This window comes from Trachemys scripta, chromosome 8, assembly GCF_013100865.1.
Source record: "Trachemys scripta elegans isolate TJP31775 chromosome 8, CAS_Tse_1.0, whole genome shotgun sequence".
Lineage (NCBI taxonomy): Eukaryota > Metazoa > Chordata > Testudines > Emydidae > Trachemys > Trachemys scripta.
The window spans coordinates 108,782,265-108,799,023 of NC_048305.1; the positions used below are offsets into that span (position 1 = coordinate 108,782,265).

Sequence of the window (16,759 nt, forward strand, 5' to 3'; positions counted from 1 at the left end):
GCACAGCTGGGGAGACTATACCCATGGCAAGGGCCAGCCTTGCTTATACCTGGAGTCACCTTGCCAGCCTGAAGCAGATGGGCCACAAAGCACAGGAATGACTGCTCGCAGGTGTCTACTTCAGCCCCCTTGGAGCTGGAAGGGGGAACACTGAACCTTAAAATTTCCTTTTTGTCCGAGTCAAGCCCCCTAGCAATTCTAGGGACCAGCAGGAGCCTTGAGTCTAACCCAGGGGCAATGATAGGCTGTTTCAAGGCACTTTGGTTTAAGAAAAAGCTTCTCAGCCTTGCCACCACCACTTACCTCTACAGGAGCTATGCCAGCTTTACAGCTCAGTGCCCACCATAACTCCACTGTGCAGCACGGCTGCGGCCCAGCCAGTATAGAAGGGATTTGGTTGGGAGGGTTCTTCCCAGACTGGAAGGGCTCCAGACAGGTAGCCTAGCTCCTTGTCCAACCACTCCCCTATTCCTTTGGCTGACTAACTGGATCACTGGCTCCCAGGGTCCAGCCGTGGCAGGTCTGATCCCAAGACAAGCCAGGGTCACTTATTCCATCAGACTCCATAAAAGCAGACTAAGGTATTTATTGACATTTAAAATACTGTACAGAGTGTAGCCACATCTCTTGCCAGTGGCATCTCGCAGGCTCACCGGATGCCCTGGTGAATGATGCTGCTCTTGGCACTGCTTGCCTTCTCCTTCTTCTTCACCGGATCCATCTCAAAGCAGCGCCAAAGCCGCAATGTTTCATCAGCGGCTGCAGATGCCACTATTGAGCCATCGGGGCTCATGGTCAGGTTCAGGACTCTGGCTGTGTGACCTGGGGAAGGAGGCGCTGCACTGTCAGGGCTCTGCTCACATCCCCCACCAATACCACAGTCCTTCTCAGCCACATTCATGCCCAAATCACATTCCCAGTTCAGTCCGCTCTCCCCCCATAAACAGACTCCATCCTGCCCAGCTGATGCTCAGGCTGACCTGGGCAGTCTGCAAGGCTGAACACGGGAACTCAAAGGAGACCTGATCCCTCAGCCTTCCCTAGGGCGGAGTCACTTCCCAGCAGGACGTGCCTTGCCGCCATCGCCCTATCTCATAAGCATGCTGCTGCTGTGCTCTCACGAAGACTGGAGAGTGACTTTACTTTCAGGATCTGTCTGGATGCAGCCAAGCCCTTTCGCACTGCCTTGGATCCCAGCCCTCTCAGATGCAGACCTACCTTTCAACTCTGTGACCTTGGCCATGGTAGGGTATTTCCACACCACCAGCTGATTATGTGCAAAGCCATGACCAGAAATGAACTCCTTGTAGTTTGTCGACCACAGGATGGAGCACACCTGTAAGGAGGCAGTTTGTTACACTGGCAGGTAGCAGACCAGCAGCCGCCTAGTTTGGGGACCAGCTCCTCACCTCCCAAAAGAGCCCACAAGGAAGGGGCACATACACTGCAGTAGTACCCAACATCCACCCCCATCCAGAGACAAGAAGCCTCCCCCCAGCATCCCCCATGCTCTCCTGGGAAGTATCCCAGGCCCTGGCCTTCAGGTTCCATCCCTTGGCAGCACTTATGCTGCTCATTGTGCCAAAGCGCAGTCTTGGACAGAGTCAGTGCTGAAGCTCACCTGGGAGTGGGCATCTACCGCGTTGAGGCAGGTGCCTGAACACACATTCCAGATCCTGATGTGTCTGTCACTTGTCCCACCACCTGTGGCCAGGACATTTGACTGCCATGGGCACCAGGCCACAGCCTACGAGAGAGGCACCAGTCATAAGACACGCAAGAACAGCTTGTGCCCCATTGCCCTTACAGGTCAGGCCAAGCCACAGCAGCTCTGCATCCATGCAGCAGCATGAGCAGCACTGGCTGGCCAGGATGCAGGCAGAGTCTTCATATGTCCCAGGAGAAGTCCCTCTCCAACAGATGGAGACTGCCAGTGCACTGACAGAGGAAAGTGGAACCCAGCAGCTGCTGCATCACTCTCTGCCCTGTGCACAACAAACAAATCTCGCACAAGCCACCCACTCACCTTGACAGCACCCTGATGCTGAGTGAAGGTCTGCACAGGAGCAAAGTCACCACTGTCCCCTTGGGCACATGGCCAGACATTCACCAGGTTGTCATTGCCTCCACTGGCCAGGTAGCGACCATCGGGCGACCACTTGAGCCCACACACCTCCTGCGTGTGGCCAGCAAGCGTGGCCACGTGGTGCTCAGCAACCCGGACATCATGGTGATGGATATGACCGGTCCTCGCCCCACTGCAGAGGGAAGTTTCTGAATCAGGGCCATATTGTGCTTGTGAGCTATATTCCATCTCAGCACTGCTCCAAGGGGCTCCCACTGCAGAGCTCCTGGACAGGCATTTCAGCAAGGGCAGCTATTCAGTGATGCTGTAATCTTGGTGTCACCTGCTACTGGGGACAGTGGAACACAGCAGCAGGGACTGCACTGCAGAGGACTCATACAGAGGTTATGGGGAATGGAGGGCCCTCCCACTGCCCCTACATTCAGGGGCTTAAATCCAGCCCCTTCTAATCAGAGGCTAGGACATATACAGGTCCCTCCCCCAAGCAGGGCAAGACACCAGGGAGGAGTTGCAGCAGCCCAGGGCAGAAACAGGCTGTTCACCAGGACTTCACTGACTTTCTATTGGCATCTGGGGAATCTGTGCCCTGGTTATGCTGAAGTGGGTCCATGCAAGACTGCACTTCTGGCTTTGTGAACAGATCACTGAGCACATGCAGTGTCAATTTGGTTTTTCCCATCTGTTCCTCTAGAGCAGGGGGCTCAGCAAAGTGTTTTGCCATGCCTTGGTCGTGTCCTTACCTGGAGAGGATGTAGCTGTTCCAGCTCAGTGACCCTACACGGGAAGAATGGCTGGTCATATTTCGGAGCCGTTTCTGTTGCTGTATGTCCCACAGCTGCAAAGAGACATTAAGAGCAGTCATTTCTCTAATTGTGCAAGGAGAGGAGACTAGAGCCCTTGTCACATTGGTGCATTCCTTAGCTGTCAAATCCTGGGTCCCTTTGCTTGCAGGCTAGCATTTAAACCTCTCAGGGCACTAGGCTATGGAGCCATCCAAAGAATTTTATACCTGTTGCCCATGAGACAGTTGGAAACTCTAGCTATATATTGGGGGCCTTCCCAATTAGTTACCAAGTGCTAACAACTCAGTGCCATCGTCACAAAACTCACTAGAAGGCACTGCCCAGAGAGTTTGAACTTTGGACAATGGGAACATGAAGTAGGGCATATCCCTGCTGCCCTCTCTGCACAGGAATTAGCTTCATTCCACTAGCCCAGGAGAGGAAGTTTGCTGCCTTTAGAAGGATCTATAAGTAGCGTACGAGATGCCTATGTTTGGAGTGAAGGTTGCAAACCGCCTGCAATGCAGATACATTTCCACCCCCCTTGGCTCTGGCAGGCAGCAGCTCTAATGCATTAGCCTCCCCCTGGCATTCAGGAGTTTGAGGTGGTCACTTGGCATCTGTGCTGAGCCACTCACTCCATGAGCCAGGAGAGTTCTTCTGACCTAATAGTACAGTTTCCTTTGCTGCCCAGAGTGACTGAAGCACATTGCCCTCCGGAGGTAGGGCATCATGCTCCGAGCAATACAGATTGCCTGCAAGCCTAGTGTTCAGGGACCCGGCAGCACTCAGGATTTAGAGACAGTGAAGCCACGAGGGTCCGTCCACACAGCAGTTCCTTCATCAAGCCCAATAGTTTGTTACTGAACTACCATATCTTATATTCAGAAACACTCACTCTTGATTTAAAGATTCTAAGTTCCATCACAGGCCCTCCTGGCCAGTACAGCGGGGATTGAACCAGGGAGCTCAAGGGCTAAAAGAATAAGCTGCTACAACTTGAGCTGAAGAGAGTCAAGGCTTGTGGAGCCCCTAGGCATAGTTGCTGCCCTGAGAAGCTCCCTCGGGCTGCTTAGCTGTGCTGCATTCAGAGCTGTACAACTGAGTATTTGTGCAGCCGCAGCACTACTGATGGTCATGAAAACAGCCACACCAGTCAGACCAGTACTCCACCTAGCCCAGTATCCTGTCTGACAGTGGACAGTGCCAGGTGCTTCAGTGGGAGTGAAAAGAACAGGGCACTTTGTTACGTGATCCATATCATCCAGTCCCAGCTTCTGGCAGTCAAGAGTTTTAGGGACATCCGGAGCATGGGAGCATCCCTGACCCTCTTGGCTAATTGCCATTGATGGACCTGTCATCCATGAACTTCTCATTCTTTTTTGAACCCAGTTATTTGACCTCCACAACACTGCCTGACAACAAGTTCCACAGGTCGACTGTGCGGTTTGTGAAGTAGTATTTCCGTATGTTTTAAGCCTGCTATCTATTAATTTCATTGGATGACCTTGATTTGTGTCTGTGAAGGGGGTAAATAACACTTCCTTATTCTATTTCTCCATGCCATTCGTGATTTTATAGACATCTATCTAGGGCTGTCAAGCAATTAAAAAAAATAAATTAATTGCGCTATTAAACAATAGAATACCATTTATTTTAATATTTTTGGATTGTTTTCTACATTTTCAAATCTATTGATTTCTATTACAACACAGAATACAAAGTGTACAGTGCTCACTTTGTAATAAAAATATAAATATTTGCACTGTAAAAGTATTAGGTGAATTGAAAACTACTACAAGTACTGTAGTGCAATCTCCATTGTGAAAGTTGAACTGACAAACGTAGAATCATGTACAAAAAAATAACTGCACTCAAAAACAAAACAATGTAAAACTTTAGAGCCTACAAGTCCTCAGTCCTGCTTGTTCAGCCAATCGCTCAAACAAGTTTGTTTTCATTTGCGGGAAAGTATGCTTATACCTTGACTATTGCATACAGTTCTGGTCTCTCCATCTTAAAAAAGATGTATCAGAATTTGGAGAAGTAGAGAGAAGGGCAACAAAAATTAAGAGGATGGAACAGCTTCCAAATGAGGAAAGATTAAAAAGACTGGGACTGTTCAGCTTGGGAAAGAAATGACTGTGGGGGGATATGATAGAAGTAGGGCTGTCAGTTAATCGCAGTTAACTGGTGCAATTAATCGCACTGTTAAACAATAGACTCCCAATTGAAATGTATTAAATATTTTGGATGGTTTTTCTACATTTTCAATTATATTGATTTCTATTACAACATAGAATACAAAGTGTACACTGCTCACTTTATATTACAAATTTTTGCACTGTAAACATTATAAAAGAAATAGTATTTTTCAATTCACCTCATACAAGTATCATAATGCAATCTCTTTATCGTGGAAGTGTAACTTACAATTGTATATTTTTCTGTTACATAACTGCACTCAAACAAAACATTGTAAAACTTTAGCGCCTACAAGTCCACTCTGTCCTACTTTTTGTTCAGCCAATCGCTAAGACAAACAAGTTTGTTTACATGTACAGGAGATAATGCTGCCTGCTTCTTATTTACAATGTCACCTGAAAGTGAGAACAGGCGTTCGCATGGCACTGTTGTAGCTGGCATTGCAAGGTATCTACGTGCCAGATATGCTAAACATTTGAATGCCCCTTCGTGCTTCGGCCACCATTCCAGAGGACATGCTTCCATTTTGCTCATTTTTAATTTAAAAAAAAAACCAAAATAGAAGAGAGAGAGAAGGGGGGGGGGGGGGGGGCATTAAATTTGTGACTGAACATTTTAGGGGAGAATTGTATGTTTCCTGCTCTGTTTTACCCACATTCTGCCATATATTTCATGTTATAGCAGTCTCGGATGATGACTCAGCACATGTTCATTTAAAGAACACTTTCACAGCAGATTTGACAAAATGCAAAGAAGGTACCACCAATGTGAGATTTCTAAAAATAGCTACAGCACTTGACCAAAAGTTTAAGAATCTGAAGTGCCTTCCAAAATCTGAGCGGGATAAGCTGTGGAGCATGCTTTCAGAAATCTTAAAAGAGCAACATTCAGATGTGGAATCGACAAAGCCCAACCCCCCCAAAAATAAAATCAACCTTCTGTTGGTGGCATCTGACTCAGATGATGAAAATGAACATGCATCAGTCTGCTCTGCTTTGGATCGTTATCGAGCAGAACCCATCACCAGGTTGGATGCATGTCCTCTGGAATGGTGATTGAAGCATGAAGGGACATACAAATGTTTAGCATATCTGGCACGTAGATACCTTGCAATGCCAGCTACAACAGTGCCATGCGAACGCCTGTTCTCACTTTCAGGTGACATTGTAAATAAGAAGCAGGCAGCATTATCTCCTGTACATGTAAACAAACTTGTTTGTCTTCATAGAATCATAGAATATCAGTGTTGGAAGGGACCTCAGGAGGTCATCTAGTCCAAACCCCTGCTCAAAGCAGGGCCAATCCCCAGACAGATTTTTGCCCCAGATCCCTAAGTGATCCCCTCAAGGATTGAACTCACAACCCTGGGTTTAGCAGGCCAATGCTCAAACCACTGAGCTATCCCTCCCCCCTCTTAGCGATTGGCTGAACAAAAAGTAGGACAGAGTGGACTTGTAGGCGCTAAAGTTTTACAATGTTTTGTTTGAGTGCAGTTATGTAACAGAAAAATATACAATTGTAAGTTACACTTCCACGATAAAGAGATTGCATTATGATACTTGTATGAGGTGAATTGAAAAATACTATTTCTTTTATAATGTTTACAGTGCAAAAATTTGTAATATAAAGTGAGCAGTGTACACTTTGTATTCTATGTTGTAATAGAAATCAATATAATTGAAAATGTAGAAAAACCATCCAAAATATTTAATACATTTCAATTGGGAGTCTATTGTTTAACAGTGCGATTAATTGCACCAGTTAACTGCGATTAACTGACAGCCCTACTTCTATCATATCCCCCCACAGTCATTTCTTTCCCAAGCTGAACAGTCCCAGTCTTTTTAATCTTTCCTCATTTGGAAGCTGTTCCATCCTCTTAATTTTTGTTGCCCTTCTCTCTACTTCTCCAAATTCTGATACATCTTTTTTAAGATGGAGAGACCAGAACTGTATGCAATAGTCAAGGTATAAGCATACCATGGATTTATGTAGTGGCATATTTTCTGTCTTATTTATCTATCCTTTCTCCTAAGGATTCCTAACACTTAGCTTTTTTGACGGATGCTGCACATTGAGCAGATGTTTTCAGAGAACCATCCATGATGATGCCAAGATCTTTCATGAGTGGTAATACCTAATTTAGATCCCATCATTTTAGATGCATAGTTGGGATTATGTTTTCCAATGGGAATTACTTGAAATTCAATGTTGATAAATGCAATCTGCCATTTTCTTGTCCAGTCACCCAGTTTTGTAAGATCCTTTTGTAACTCTTTGCTGTCTGCTTTGGACTTCACTATCCTGAGTAATTTAGAATCATCTGCAAGCTTTGCCACCTCACTGTTTCTCTCTGTTTCGCAATCATTTATGAATATGTTGAACAGCACATGTCCCAGTATAGATCTTTGGGGGACTCTATGTACCTCTCAACTGAGTGAACTGACCATTTATCCCTACCCTTTGGTTCTCATCTTTTAAGCAGTTATGATCCAAGAGAGGGTCTTTCCTCTTATCTCATGACTCCTTACTTTGCTTAAGACCCCTTGGTGAGTGACTTGTCAAAGGATTCTGAAAGTCCAAGTTCACTATATCCACTGGATCACACGTTTGACCCCACTCAAACAATTAATGGATTGATGAGGCAGGATTTCCCTTTGCAAAAGTCACGTTGGCTCTTCCCCAGCATATCGTGTTCATCTATGAGCTGGATAATTCTGTTTTAGTTTTAACCAGTTTGCCTAGTACTGAAGTTAGGCCTACTGGCCTGTAATTGCCAAGATCACCTCTGGAGACCTTTTTAAAAAAATCGGTATTACATTAGCTATCCTCCAGTCATCTATTACAGAAACTGATTTAAGCGATGGTTACATATCAGTTAGTAGTTTTGCAATTTTGTATCTGAGTTCCTTCAGAACTCTTGGGTGAATAGCATCTGGTCTTGGTGACTTATTACTGTTTAATTTATCAGTTTGTTCCAAAACTTCTATTGACCCCACAATCTGGAACAGTTCCTCAGATATGTCACCTAAAAAGAATGGCTCAGGTGTGAGAATCTCCCTCACATCCTATGCAGCGAAGACTGATGCAAAGAATTCATTTAGCTTCTCTGTAACGGCCTCATCTTCCTTGAATGCTTTTAGCATCTCAATCATCCAGTGGCCCCACTGATTGTTTCTGCTTCTGAAGCACTCAATTTTTGTTGTTAAGTTTGTCTTTTGCTAGTTGCTCTTCAAATTCTTTTATGGCCAGCCTAATTGGTACTTTTACACTTGACTTGCCAGAGTTTGTTCCTTTCTGTTTTCCCTCAGTAGGATTCGACTTCCAAATTTTAAAGGAAGTCTTTTGGTCTCTGAATGCCTTTTACACTCTGTTTAGCCATAGTGGTGTTTTTTGGTTCTCTTACTTTTTAAATTTGGGGTATACATGTAGTGAGCCTCTATAATGGTGTTTTTAAAGTTCCCATGCAGCTTGCAGGCATTTCACTCTTGTCACTGTGCCTTTTAATTTCTGTTTAAGAAGCTTCCTCATTTTTGTGCAGGTCTTTTTGACTTTTTAAATTCTATTGTTGGGGAAGGGAGGCTAGTATTTTCCCCTCTACAAGGATGTTAAGTTTATTACATTACAGTTGCTATTACCAAGTGGTTCAGCTATATTCACCTTTTAGACCAGATCCTGTGTGTACTACTTAAATAAAGAATTGCCTCTCACCTTGTGGGTTCAGGACTACCTGCTCCAAGAAGCAGTCGTTAAAGGCATCAACAATGGTCCCTGGCCAGGAGCCTCTATTTAAAAGACTCTTCCCTGTACTGTGCAATCCCTCTCACCTGGACCTCAGCATTGCTGGTGCCAACAGCAAGGTAGTTTCCTTCTTTGATCCAGGACACTGATGAGATGTAGTCATCTGGCTGCTCCATCTGCAGCAGCTGGATGATCTCGCCAGAGGAGTAATTCCACAGATACACAGAGTTATCCAGAGCCACAGCCAGGAAGTTCTGGGAGCTCCAGTCAATGAGGTTCAGATCTAAGATCAGAAGACACAGCACAGGTCACCCATTATGCCCGCTGCTCATTACAATACCCCAGGGAAGTCTTGCCTGCAGCCTGGCTCAGCACCATGGCAAGAGACCCCCCCAGTTCTTCACCCCCAATGCTGATGGACCAGGAACTCCCAACGGCACAACTGATTTATTCCTATAGTTCCACAGGTGTATGGCATTCTACAGGCAAGGGGATTGGCCTTGTGGCATGTTGGAGTCCTAGCTAACAAGATCAGCGCACTGAAGCTTTTCGTTCCAGTCCAGGTGCATGAAGCTCTGAACTCCCTTTCCTATAAGGTTAGATAGAGACACTATTCAGCAAGCCACCCAGAGTCAGCCTGTGTGTTAGTTTGCCCTAAGCGTGCCACTGACACAGCACTGACCGAGCTTAGAGAAGGCTCCATTGGTCCTCCAGGACCAAACTGCTGAGCCAAGGAAGGGAGCTGCCCTGCCGTGGCTGAGAACAGGCACTGTCTGCTATTTTCACCCCACCCACCTTACTCCTAGGTAGAACTACCTTCTCACTAAAGCAGCTGATTTGGGGTAGGGGGATTGATGACTGAGCCCAAGCCCCCTCATTCCTAGAGGGAATTTTTGGCATCCTCTCAGAGAGAGGAACCCAGCCTGCACGGCACAATGAAGGAAACGGCAGCAATAAGAGCACACATTTCCCCACCTATCTTTGGCCTTTTGAATGAGGTGCAACAGAAAGTGGTAAAAGCCACCACAATCCCTACAGGCTATGAGGCACAAAAGCTGCCAGTGTGATTGCCCAATGGGATAATCAGAGGCCTGAGAGTGGAGACAACTTGTCCTGAAGTGGAAGTGCAGCCAGACAGGAGCATTCAGAGTCAGGGTAGTAAGGAGAGCACAGAGTTAGTGCCAGCAACAGGAGTATAAAGGAAAGAGGCACTTTCAGATATCAGCAGATGGGGACCAGAGCCACCCACTCACAAAGGAAGGGCAGAAGTTAATTACAACTGAAAACGGACAGTACTGAACCCTTTAAGCCTGACTTTTGAGTTCCTCTTCAAGAAGAGCAAGGGACTTGCCTTCTGCTCAGCCGCATTCAAGTTTAAACATACAAGCCAGCAGGTCTAGATGAGAGACAGTCTGACACTAATGGATTTGCTGAAGAACTCCTTTGGGAGTACACAAGGTTCTGCAGTCATAGAACCAAGGGAGAGGCACCATCCAAACAAGAGCAATCCCAGCAGGAAGTTCCTGGTGAGGCTAATTTCAGTCCCTAGTGGAACAAGTCTTAGTACAGACTTCCAGAGGGGGATGGCCCTTCAAGTCATGAGAAGTCTGAGGTTAGAGAAAAGAAACCTGCTAGACAAAGTGAAGAACAGAGTGAGTGAAGGGAATAAGGGGTGAACAAGACCAGGATCCTATGGAGAGACACTTTCAAAATCTTACTTAGAATTAGCTACAATGGGACACTCATATGGACTGACAAATGGGCTGGAGGATAGCCAACCAGTGGCACCAAGTGACAGTTTGAGTTGGAGATGGCATCAAAGATATTGCAAGAACTCTTAAGTCTGATCTTATTTAATCTCTTCATGCAGGGTGAAGAGGAAGCAAGTAGTACCCTTGTGACATTTATAAAGGGCATGGCACAGGGAGGGTAGCAAATACTAGTATGGACAGGAATACAGCGGGCCACCGAGGGCCCTGCACACAGCAGCAGAACCTGCTTACAGTAGTCGTTACGGATCTCTGGCGCATCCAGGATCCGGTCTGGCATGGAGGGAATATATCTGCCATTCTTCCTGCTGGACCCAGGTGTTGTTTTCTGGCTGTAGAGCACTTTCAGGTTATTCTGGTAACCTGAAAACCAGAGAGACAGCAATGGTTACTCATTAGATAGTTTCTACCAACTCATCCTGGCAGACTTGTGGCTCACCTAGGCACAGGGAGTCTTGCACTGAAGGCAAAGCCAAGACTTAAAAGGGAGATGCACTTGGTTCAGGCCAGTGGAGCAAGCTGTAGTGCCAGTTATGACCCCTGCCCACTAGGAGACTGAGCTGATGAGTCGCACTCCTTTTATGTAATCCATCGAGCTACCTTCAGATGGCAGCTACTTTACCTGCTGAAACCAGATTCAAATTGGTGGGATTAGGAAGTTTCACTTTCCGCAATCCTCTGTTAATTAACAGTTTAATTGAAGCGTGACTTAAATCAAGGATAGTATTGGGTGGGTGGGGGCTACCAAATATTCTACTGCAGCTTTTCCTTGAAGGAGCTTAGGGCCAAAAGCAAATTCTTAGGGAAGATTTGCTCTTTTTAGTGCCAATGACCTGTGCAGCTACTGCTAAGCTTAGACTTGAGGGGTGTGCAGTGGTCAGGATGCCAGTAAGCCACTGACCACAAAGGAAAGCTATTAAGGAACTCATGGTGCTCCAGAGCTCAGTCTGGTACACAGCTATTTGAACACATCCCATTACTTGGGGTGGGAGAGTACACAGGACACGAGTCAGGGTTCTGTTATGGATCCCTCTTTTGAGGGAAAGGAGCCCTTCTTCCCTACAGCACAGAAGGTGCATTCAGATCACCCCCAAACCCGGCATACCTTCTGGGGCATTTTGAGGCTTCCCACTAAGCCGGAGGATCTTTGCTTCTTCCACATCAAACCCATTCAGATTCAGCGCCCAAGCCTTCTGTTGCTCCTGTAGAGAAGATACAGATCCTCTCAGGCAAACTAGAGTCTTCCTACCCCATTCAGAGGGAATACAGGCAGAACAGGAATGTAGCTCAATAGCTCCGTGGCCCCATGGTCCCAGCTGTGCCATCAGCTTAAGGTAGTTCCCTCTGCTCCAGATGGTATGCTGCTTTGCTTGGAGAACCAGCCGCATGCAAGCCAGTTCTCCAGGCTGCCCCTAGTTCACTTGAACAGCTGTGTCCTGTTTGGCCAGTTTTGTAGTGTACCAACTGCCCCCAGATTTGTCCTTTTTTGCATCCCATTCTCAGTCTGGAAATATGGCCACAAGGGGCTGGCTTTGTACAGCTGCTTCATGACTTGTCTATATGGAGAATCATTCCAGAATAATATAGGCCGTGAATTTAAAGTGCCACAGCTATTGCTAAATAGCTTATTCCACAACAAGTTCTGTGGAATTTCCTTATGCAGCCAAGTCCTCAAGCTTTGAGCCTGGAATAGCCAGCTCTGTGTGTGCAAGTCTCATCAATTCTGAAGCACTTAGAGGAACGTGATCAGGAACAGTCAGCATGGATTCACCAAGGGCAAGTCATGCCTGACTAACCTAATTGCCTTCTATGATGAGAACTAGCTCTGTGGATGAGGGGAAAGCAGTGGAAGTGTTATTCTTTGACTTTAAGCTTTTGATATGGTTTCCCACAGTATTCTTGCCAGCAAGTTAAAGAAGTATGGGCTGGATGAATGGACTGTAAGGTGGATAGAAAGCTGGCTAGATCGTCGGGCTCAACGGGTAGTGATCAATGGCTCCATGTCTAGTTGGCAGCCGGTATCAAGCAGAGTGCCCCAAGGGTCAGGCCTGGGGCCAGTTTCGTTCAATATCTTCATTAATGATCTGGAGGATGGCATGGACTGCACTCTCAGCAAGTTTGCAGAGGACACTAAACTGGGAGGAATGGTAGATACGCTGGAGGGTAGGGATAGGATACAGAGGGACCTAGACAAATTAGAGGATTGGGCCAAAAGAAATCCAATGAGTTTCAACAAGTGCAGAGTCCTGCACTTTGGACAGAAGTGGACTAGGGACCGAGCGGCTAGGCAGCAGTTCTGCAGAAAAGGACTTAGGGGTTACAGTGGACGAGAAGCTGGATATGAGTCAACAATGTGCCCTTGTTGCCAAGAAGGCTAACGGCATTTTGGGCTGTATAAATAGGTGCATTGCCAGCAGATCGAGGGATGTGATAATTCCCCTCTGGTAAGCCTCATCTGGAATACTGTGTCCAGTTTTGGGCCCCACACTACAAGGATGTGGACAAATTGGAAAGAGTCCAGCGGAGGTCAACAAAAATGATTAGGGGGCTGGAGCACGTGACTTATGAGGAGAGGCTGAAGGAACTGGGATTGTTTAGTCTCATAGACTCATAGACTTTAAGGTCAGAAGGGACCATTATGATCATCTGGTCTGGCCCCCTGCATGCTGCAGGCCGCAAGACCCTTCCCTGGACTCTGCCGTTGAAGTCCCCAATCCTGTGTTTTAGTGACTTCAATCGGCTGAGACCCTCCTGCTAGTGATCCCTGCCCCATGCATGCTGCAGAAGAGAAGAATGACAGGGGATTTGATAGCTGCTTTCAACTACCTGAAAGGGGGTTCCAAAGAGGATGGATCTAGACTGTTCTCAGTGGTACCAGATGACAGAACAAGGAGTAATGGTCTCAAGTTGCAGTGGGGGGAGGTTTAGGTTGGATAATAGGAAAACAAATTTCACTATGAGGCTGGTGAAGCACTGGAATGGGTTACCTAGAGAGGTGGTGGAATCTCCTTTCTTAGAGGTTTTTAAGGTCAGGCTTGACAAAACCCTGGCTGGGATGATTTAGTTGGGAATTGGTCCTTCTTTGAGCAGGGGGTTGGACTAGATAACCTCCTGAGGTTCCTGCCAACCCTGATATTCTATGATTAGCCTTCCACAAGTTTGCATTCAGACCTGCCAGATGCAGTGCAGGCCAGCCAAGGGTCCCAAGGCATTATATGACAAGACAAAAAGCACACTCTGCCCTCATTCTTTGTCTCCTACAATAACTTTGTACAGCTCTACCCATTCCAGCCACCACTTTTCATGCCTCACTCCATAAAGTGGAGTGCTGCAGATGTGAGCACCACACCAGTTGCTCATCATGAAGCAGTGTGAATACTCTGAAGTTTGCTTCTCAGGAGAAGATTAGGAGGGACTGGCTCTTAGGAGAACGTGTTGCTCACCTTCTTGGTAGGTGTATCCTCAGAAGAATCATTCTCTTTGGTCAAGAGGAAGCTAGCGACCTCCATCTGCATGGCACTGCGGTTGGGAATATAGCGATCCCCGCCTGCCTTGGTCGGTGTGCTCTGGATTTTGGATCCTGATTTACCTGTGTTGTATACAGAAGAGAGCCATTCCATCTGCAGTTAGTTGAAGCAAACTGCCCAGCAAGGCCCCAGATAGAGAGTGTTTGCCTCAAAGCCCTCAGGCACTGCTGGCTGCACACCGTGTTTTCCAGGCATTGGTGTTTTGCCAGCCTGGAGGCTCTAGTGCAGCCACACAAATCCCATGATCTCGATTGGCTGGGAAGAGACTGATGCAGTAGATAACCAGCTGCCTCCAATCCAATGATCATGTGCTGCTGGCCCTCACCTCAGCACATCTTAGAAGGGCCTGGTCCCAGCTTCACTTCATTAGGAGAGACTCTGAACGCCAAAGCAATGGCTTCAGCAGCAGGCAGCATCACTCATAGCTCCAGGAAGAAGCTCGCCATTCACCTATACAGACCTCAGTCCTCTCCAGGAGCAGCCAAACAGACTCCTCTAGAGGGACTGAGGACAGACTGGTGGCACTGCCATGTAGAAGGTCACCAGTATCCACTGTGCAGAGCTCAGCAACACCAGAGCCCAGTCACAGTGACTGCAGCCACTTACAGACCCCAGAGCCAGGAATCCTTACATGGTAATTCAAAATGTTGGCTCAGACAACAAGGTCCATCTACCTCAGTATCCTCTCGAACAAGGCCAGCTCCAGATGCAGCAGAGAAAGGCGTAACAACCCCCAAGTAGCAGATGTGCCCCATATAGGTCTCCTGCTGATCTCTAATAGAGATTAGCTTAACCTCTGACATACAAAGTTTAAAATACCCCTTCTAGAATTTGTCAATTATGTTAACTCTGAATATTCTTGATATCCATATAAATGTCCATTCCCTTTCTGAATTGTGTCAAGTCCTTAGCCTCTATGATTTGCTGTGGCAGTAGGTTCCACAGTTTAATGTTTTATGAAAAAAAATTCCTTGTACTGGTTGTGAGTCTCCCCATCTTTCAATATAATTGAACATCCCCCCTGTTCTGTGTTATGAGAAAGGGAGAACTAGAGTTCCTGATCTTCCCTCTCCAGGAAGAGGTTTTTTTGCCCTCCTGCATACATGCATACGTATTAGATTCTCCATCCCAGTCATACTCTTAAGGTAACAAAACCAGTCTTCCCAAACACTCTTCACAGAAGAGCTTTCACAGACCATTCTCATTGCTTTTCTGAGCCCCCTCTAGTTCTGCACTACTGAAGAGACAAGGTGCCCAGTGTAGTACACAGTATTCAGATGAGGCTAAACCAATGATTTAGGTAAAGGCATTAGAACAGAGGTCCACAAACTGTGGGGTACACCCCCCAGGGGTGCAGAGGAACATTCTCTGCTCTTGGCCCCAGCCTTGACCCCCTTATCCCTGTACACCCCCTCCTCCACCGGAACTGTGGCCCAACTCCCAGCTCCAGATGTGAAGGGGCATGGATAGGGGTAAGGGGGGGCACACATGAGGTAACAGTTTGGGGACCACTGAATGAGAATATTCCTGTATTATTCACTATACCATTCCTAACGCAACCAAGCTTTTTTTTTTTTTTTAAAAACACAGCTGCATACTTAGAGGTCTCCTCTCGGGCTGCCTTGGGGTTGCCAAGCTCCCTTTCTTGGGCTGACACAGTTAATTTAGAGGCCATCAGGTATAGGAGGAGTTTAAGTTTCTCCCTTCAATGTGCAACATAGGATTCCATTTGCCATCATGCTGCCCATTCACCCAACATCTTCAGGCCTCGCTGAAGTTCTTCACAATTCTCTCCAGTTCAGACTATCCTCAGCAGCTGTGTCATCTGCAAATTGTCCTGCCCTCACTGCTCATCCCCCTTTCCAGATCAGCAGTAAACTTATCAAACCACACAGAACCTAGTTCTGGTAGCCTTCTGCCATAAGGAGAACTAACCCTATTTGGTTTCCTCTTTGCCAGTTTTCGATCCCTGACAGTACTCTATCAGCCTTCTGTGCCCTGTCAACGGAGTCACACCAGCTAGGTCGCTGGTGCACTGCTTCCCACACAAGCAGCTGGCTGATGCAGGGCCCCAAGTCTGCTCACCCACCGCCACACACCCAGGGGCACCGGCCCCAGCTGACTCACCGGGGGTCTTGGAGGGGGTTTTGCTGGTGCTGTGGGACCGGTTGGCTGGTTTCATGGGGGAGAGGCCAGTGCTGCTGGTGTTGGCAGGGCTGGGCCCGGGGCCAGCAACAGAGGCACTGCTCTCCTTGGCCTTGCGTTGCCATCGCGCCAGCGGGGCGTTGGGGATCGGGGTGTCCAGCTTCAGCAGACCGTGCAAGTCGCTCTCAAACACAAACTGCGCCATGGCAGGGGAGAGGTATCTGGGGGAGGGGAGGGAGAGACCGACAGGGAGTCAGAGACCAGCCCCCACCCTCCTGCCAGACACACCCCACTACACCCTACCTCGGGCTCCCCCCAACACACCCCATGCTCCCCCCGCCAGACACCCCCTACCCAAATACCCAGTGCCCCCCTCCTGCCAGACACCCCCCACCCACACACATCACAGGCTCTCCCCTGCCCAAACACACACCCCAACGCACTCCGGGCTCCCCCCCTGCCACCCACCCACCCCCACCACAGGCTCTCCGCCCAGCCCATACA

The 16,759-nt window shown here is 47.5% G+C and overlaps 1 protein-coding gene across 1 annotated transcript; it reads right to left on the reverse strand.

Annotated features, from left to right (window-relative positions):
- Positions 1–566: 566 nt before the first annotated feature.
- Positions 567–16,474, reverse strand: CDC20 (cell division cycle 20; the record flags this gene model as incomplete). Its single annotated transcript, XM_034780014.1, is given in 10 exon segments — positions 567–822; positions 1,219–1,336; positions 1,622–1,747; positions 2,027–2,258; positions 2,827–2,921; positions 8,901–9,097; positions 10,818–10,946; positions 11,689–11,785; positions 14,027–14,172; positions 16,238–16,474. Coding segments are annotated over 10 exon segments (1,536 nt in total). The 3' UTR covers positions 567–649.
- Positions 16,475–16,759: the final 285 nt, after the last annotated feature.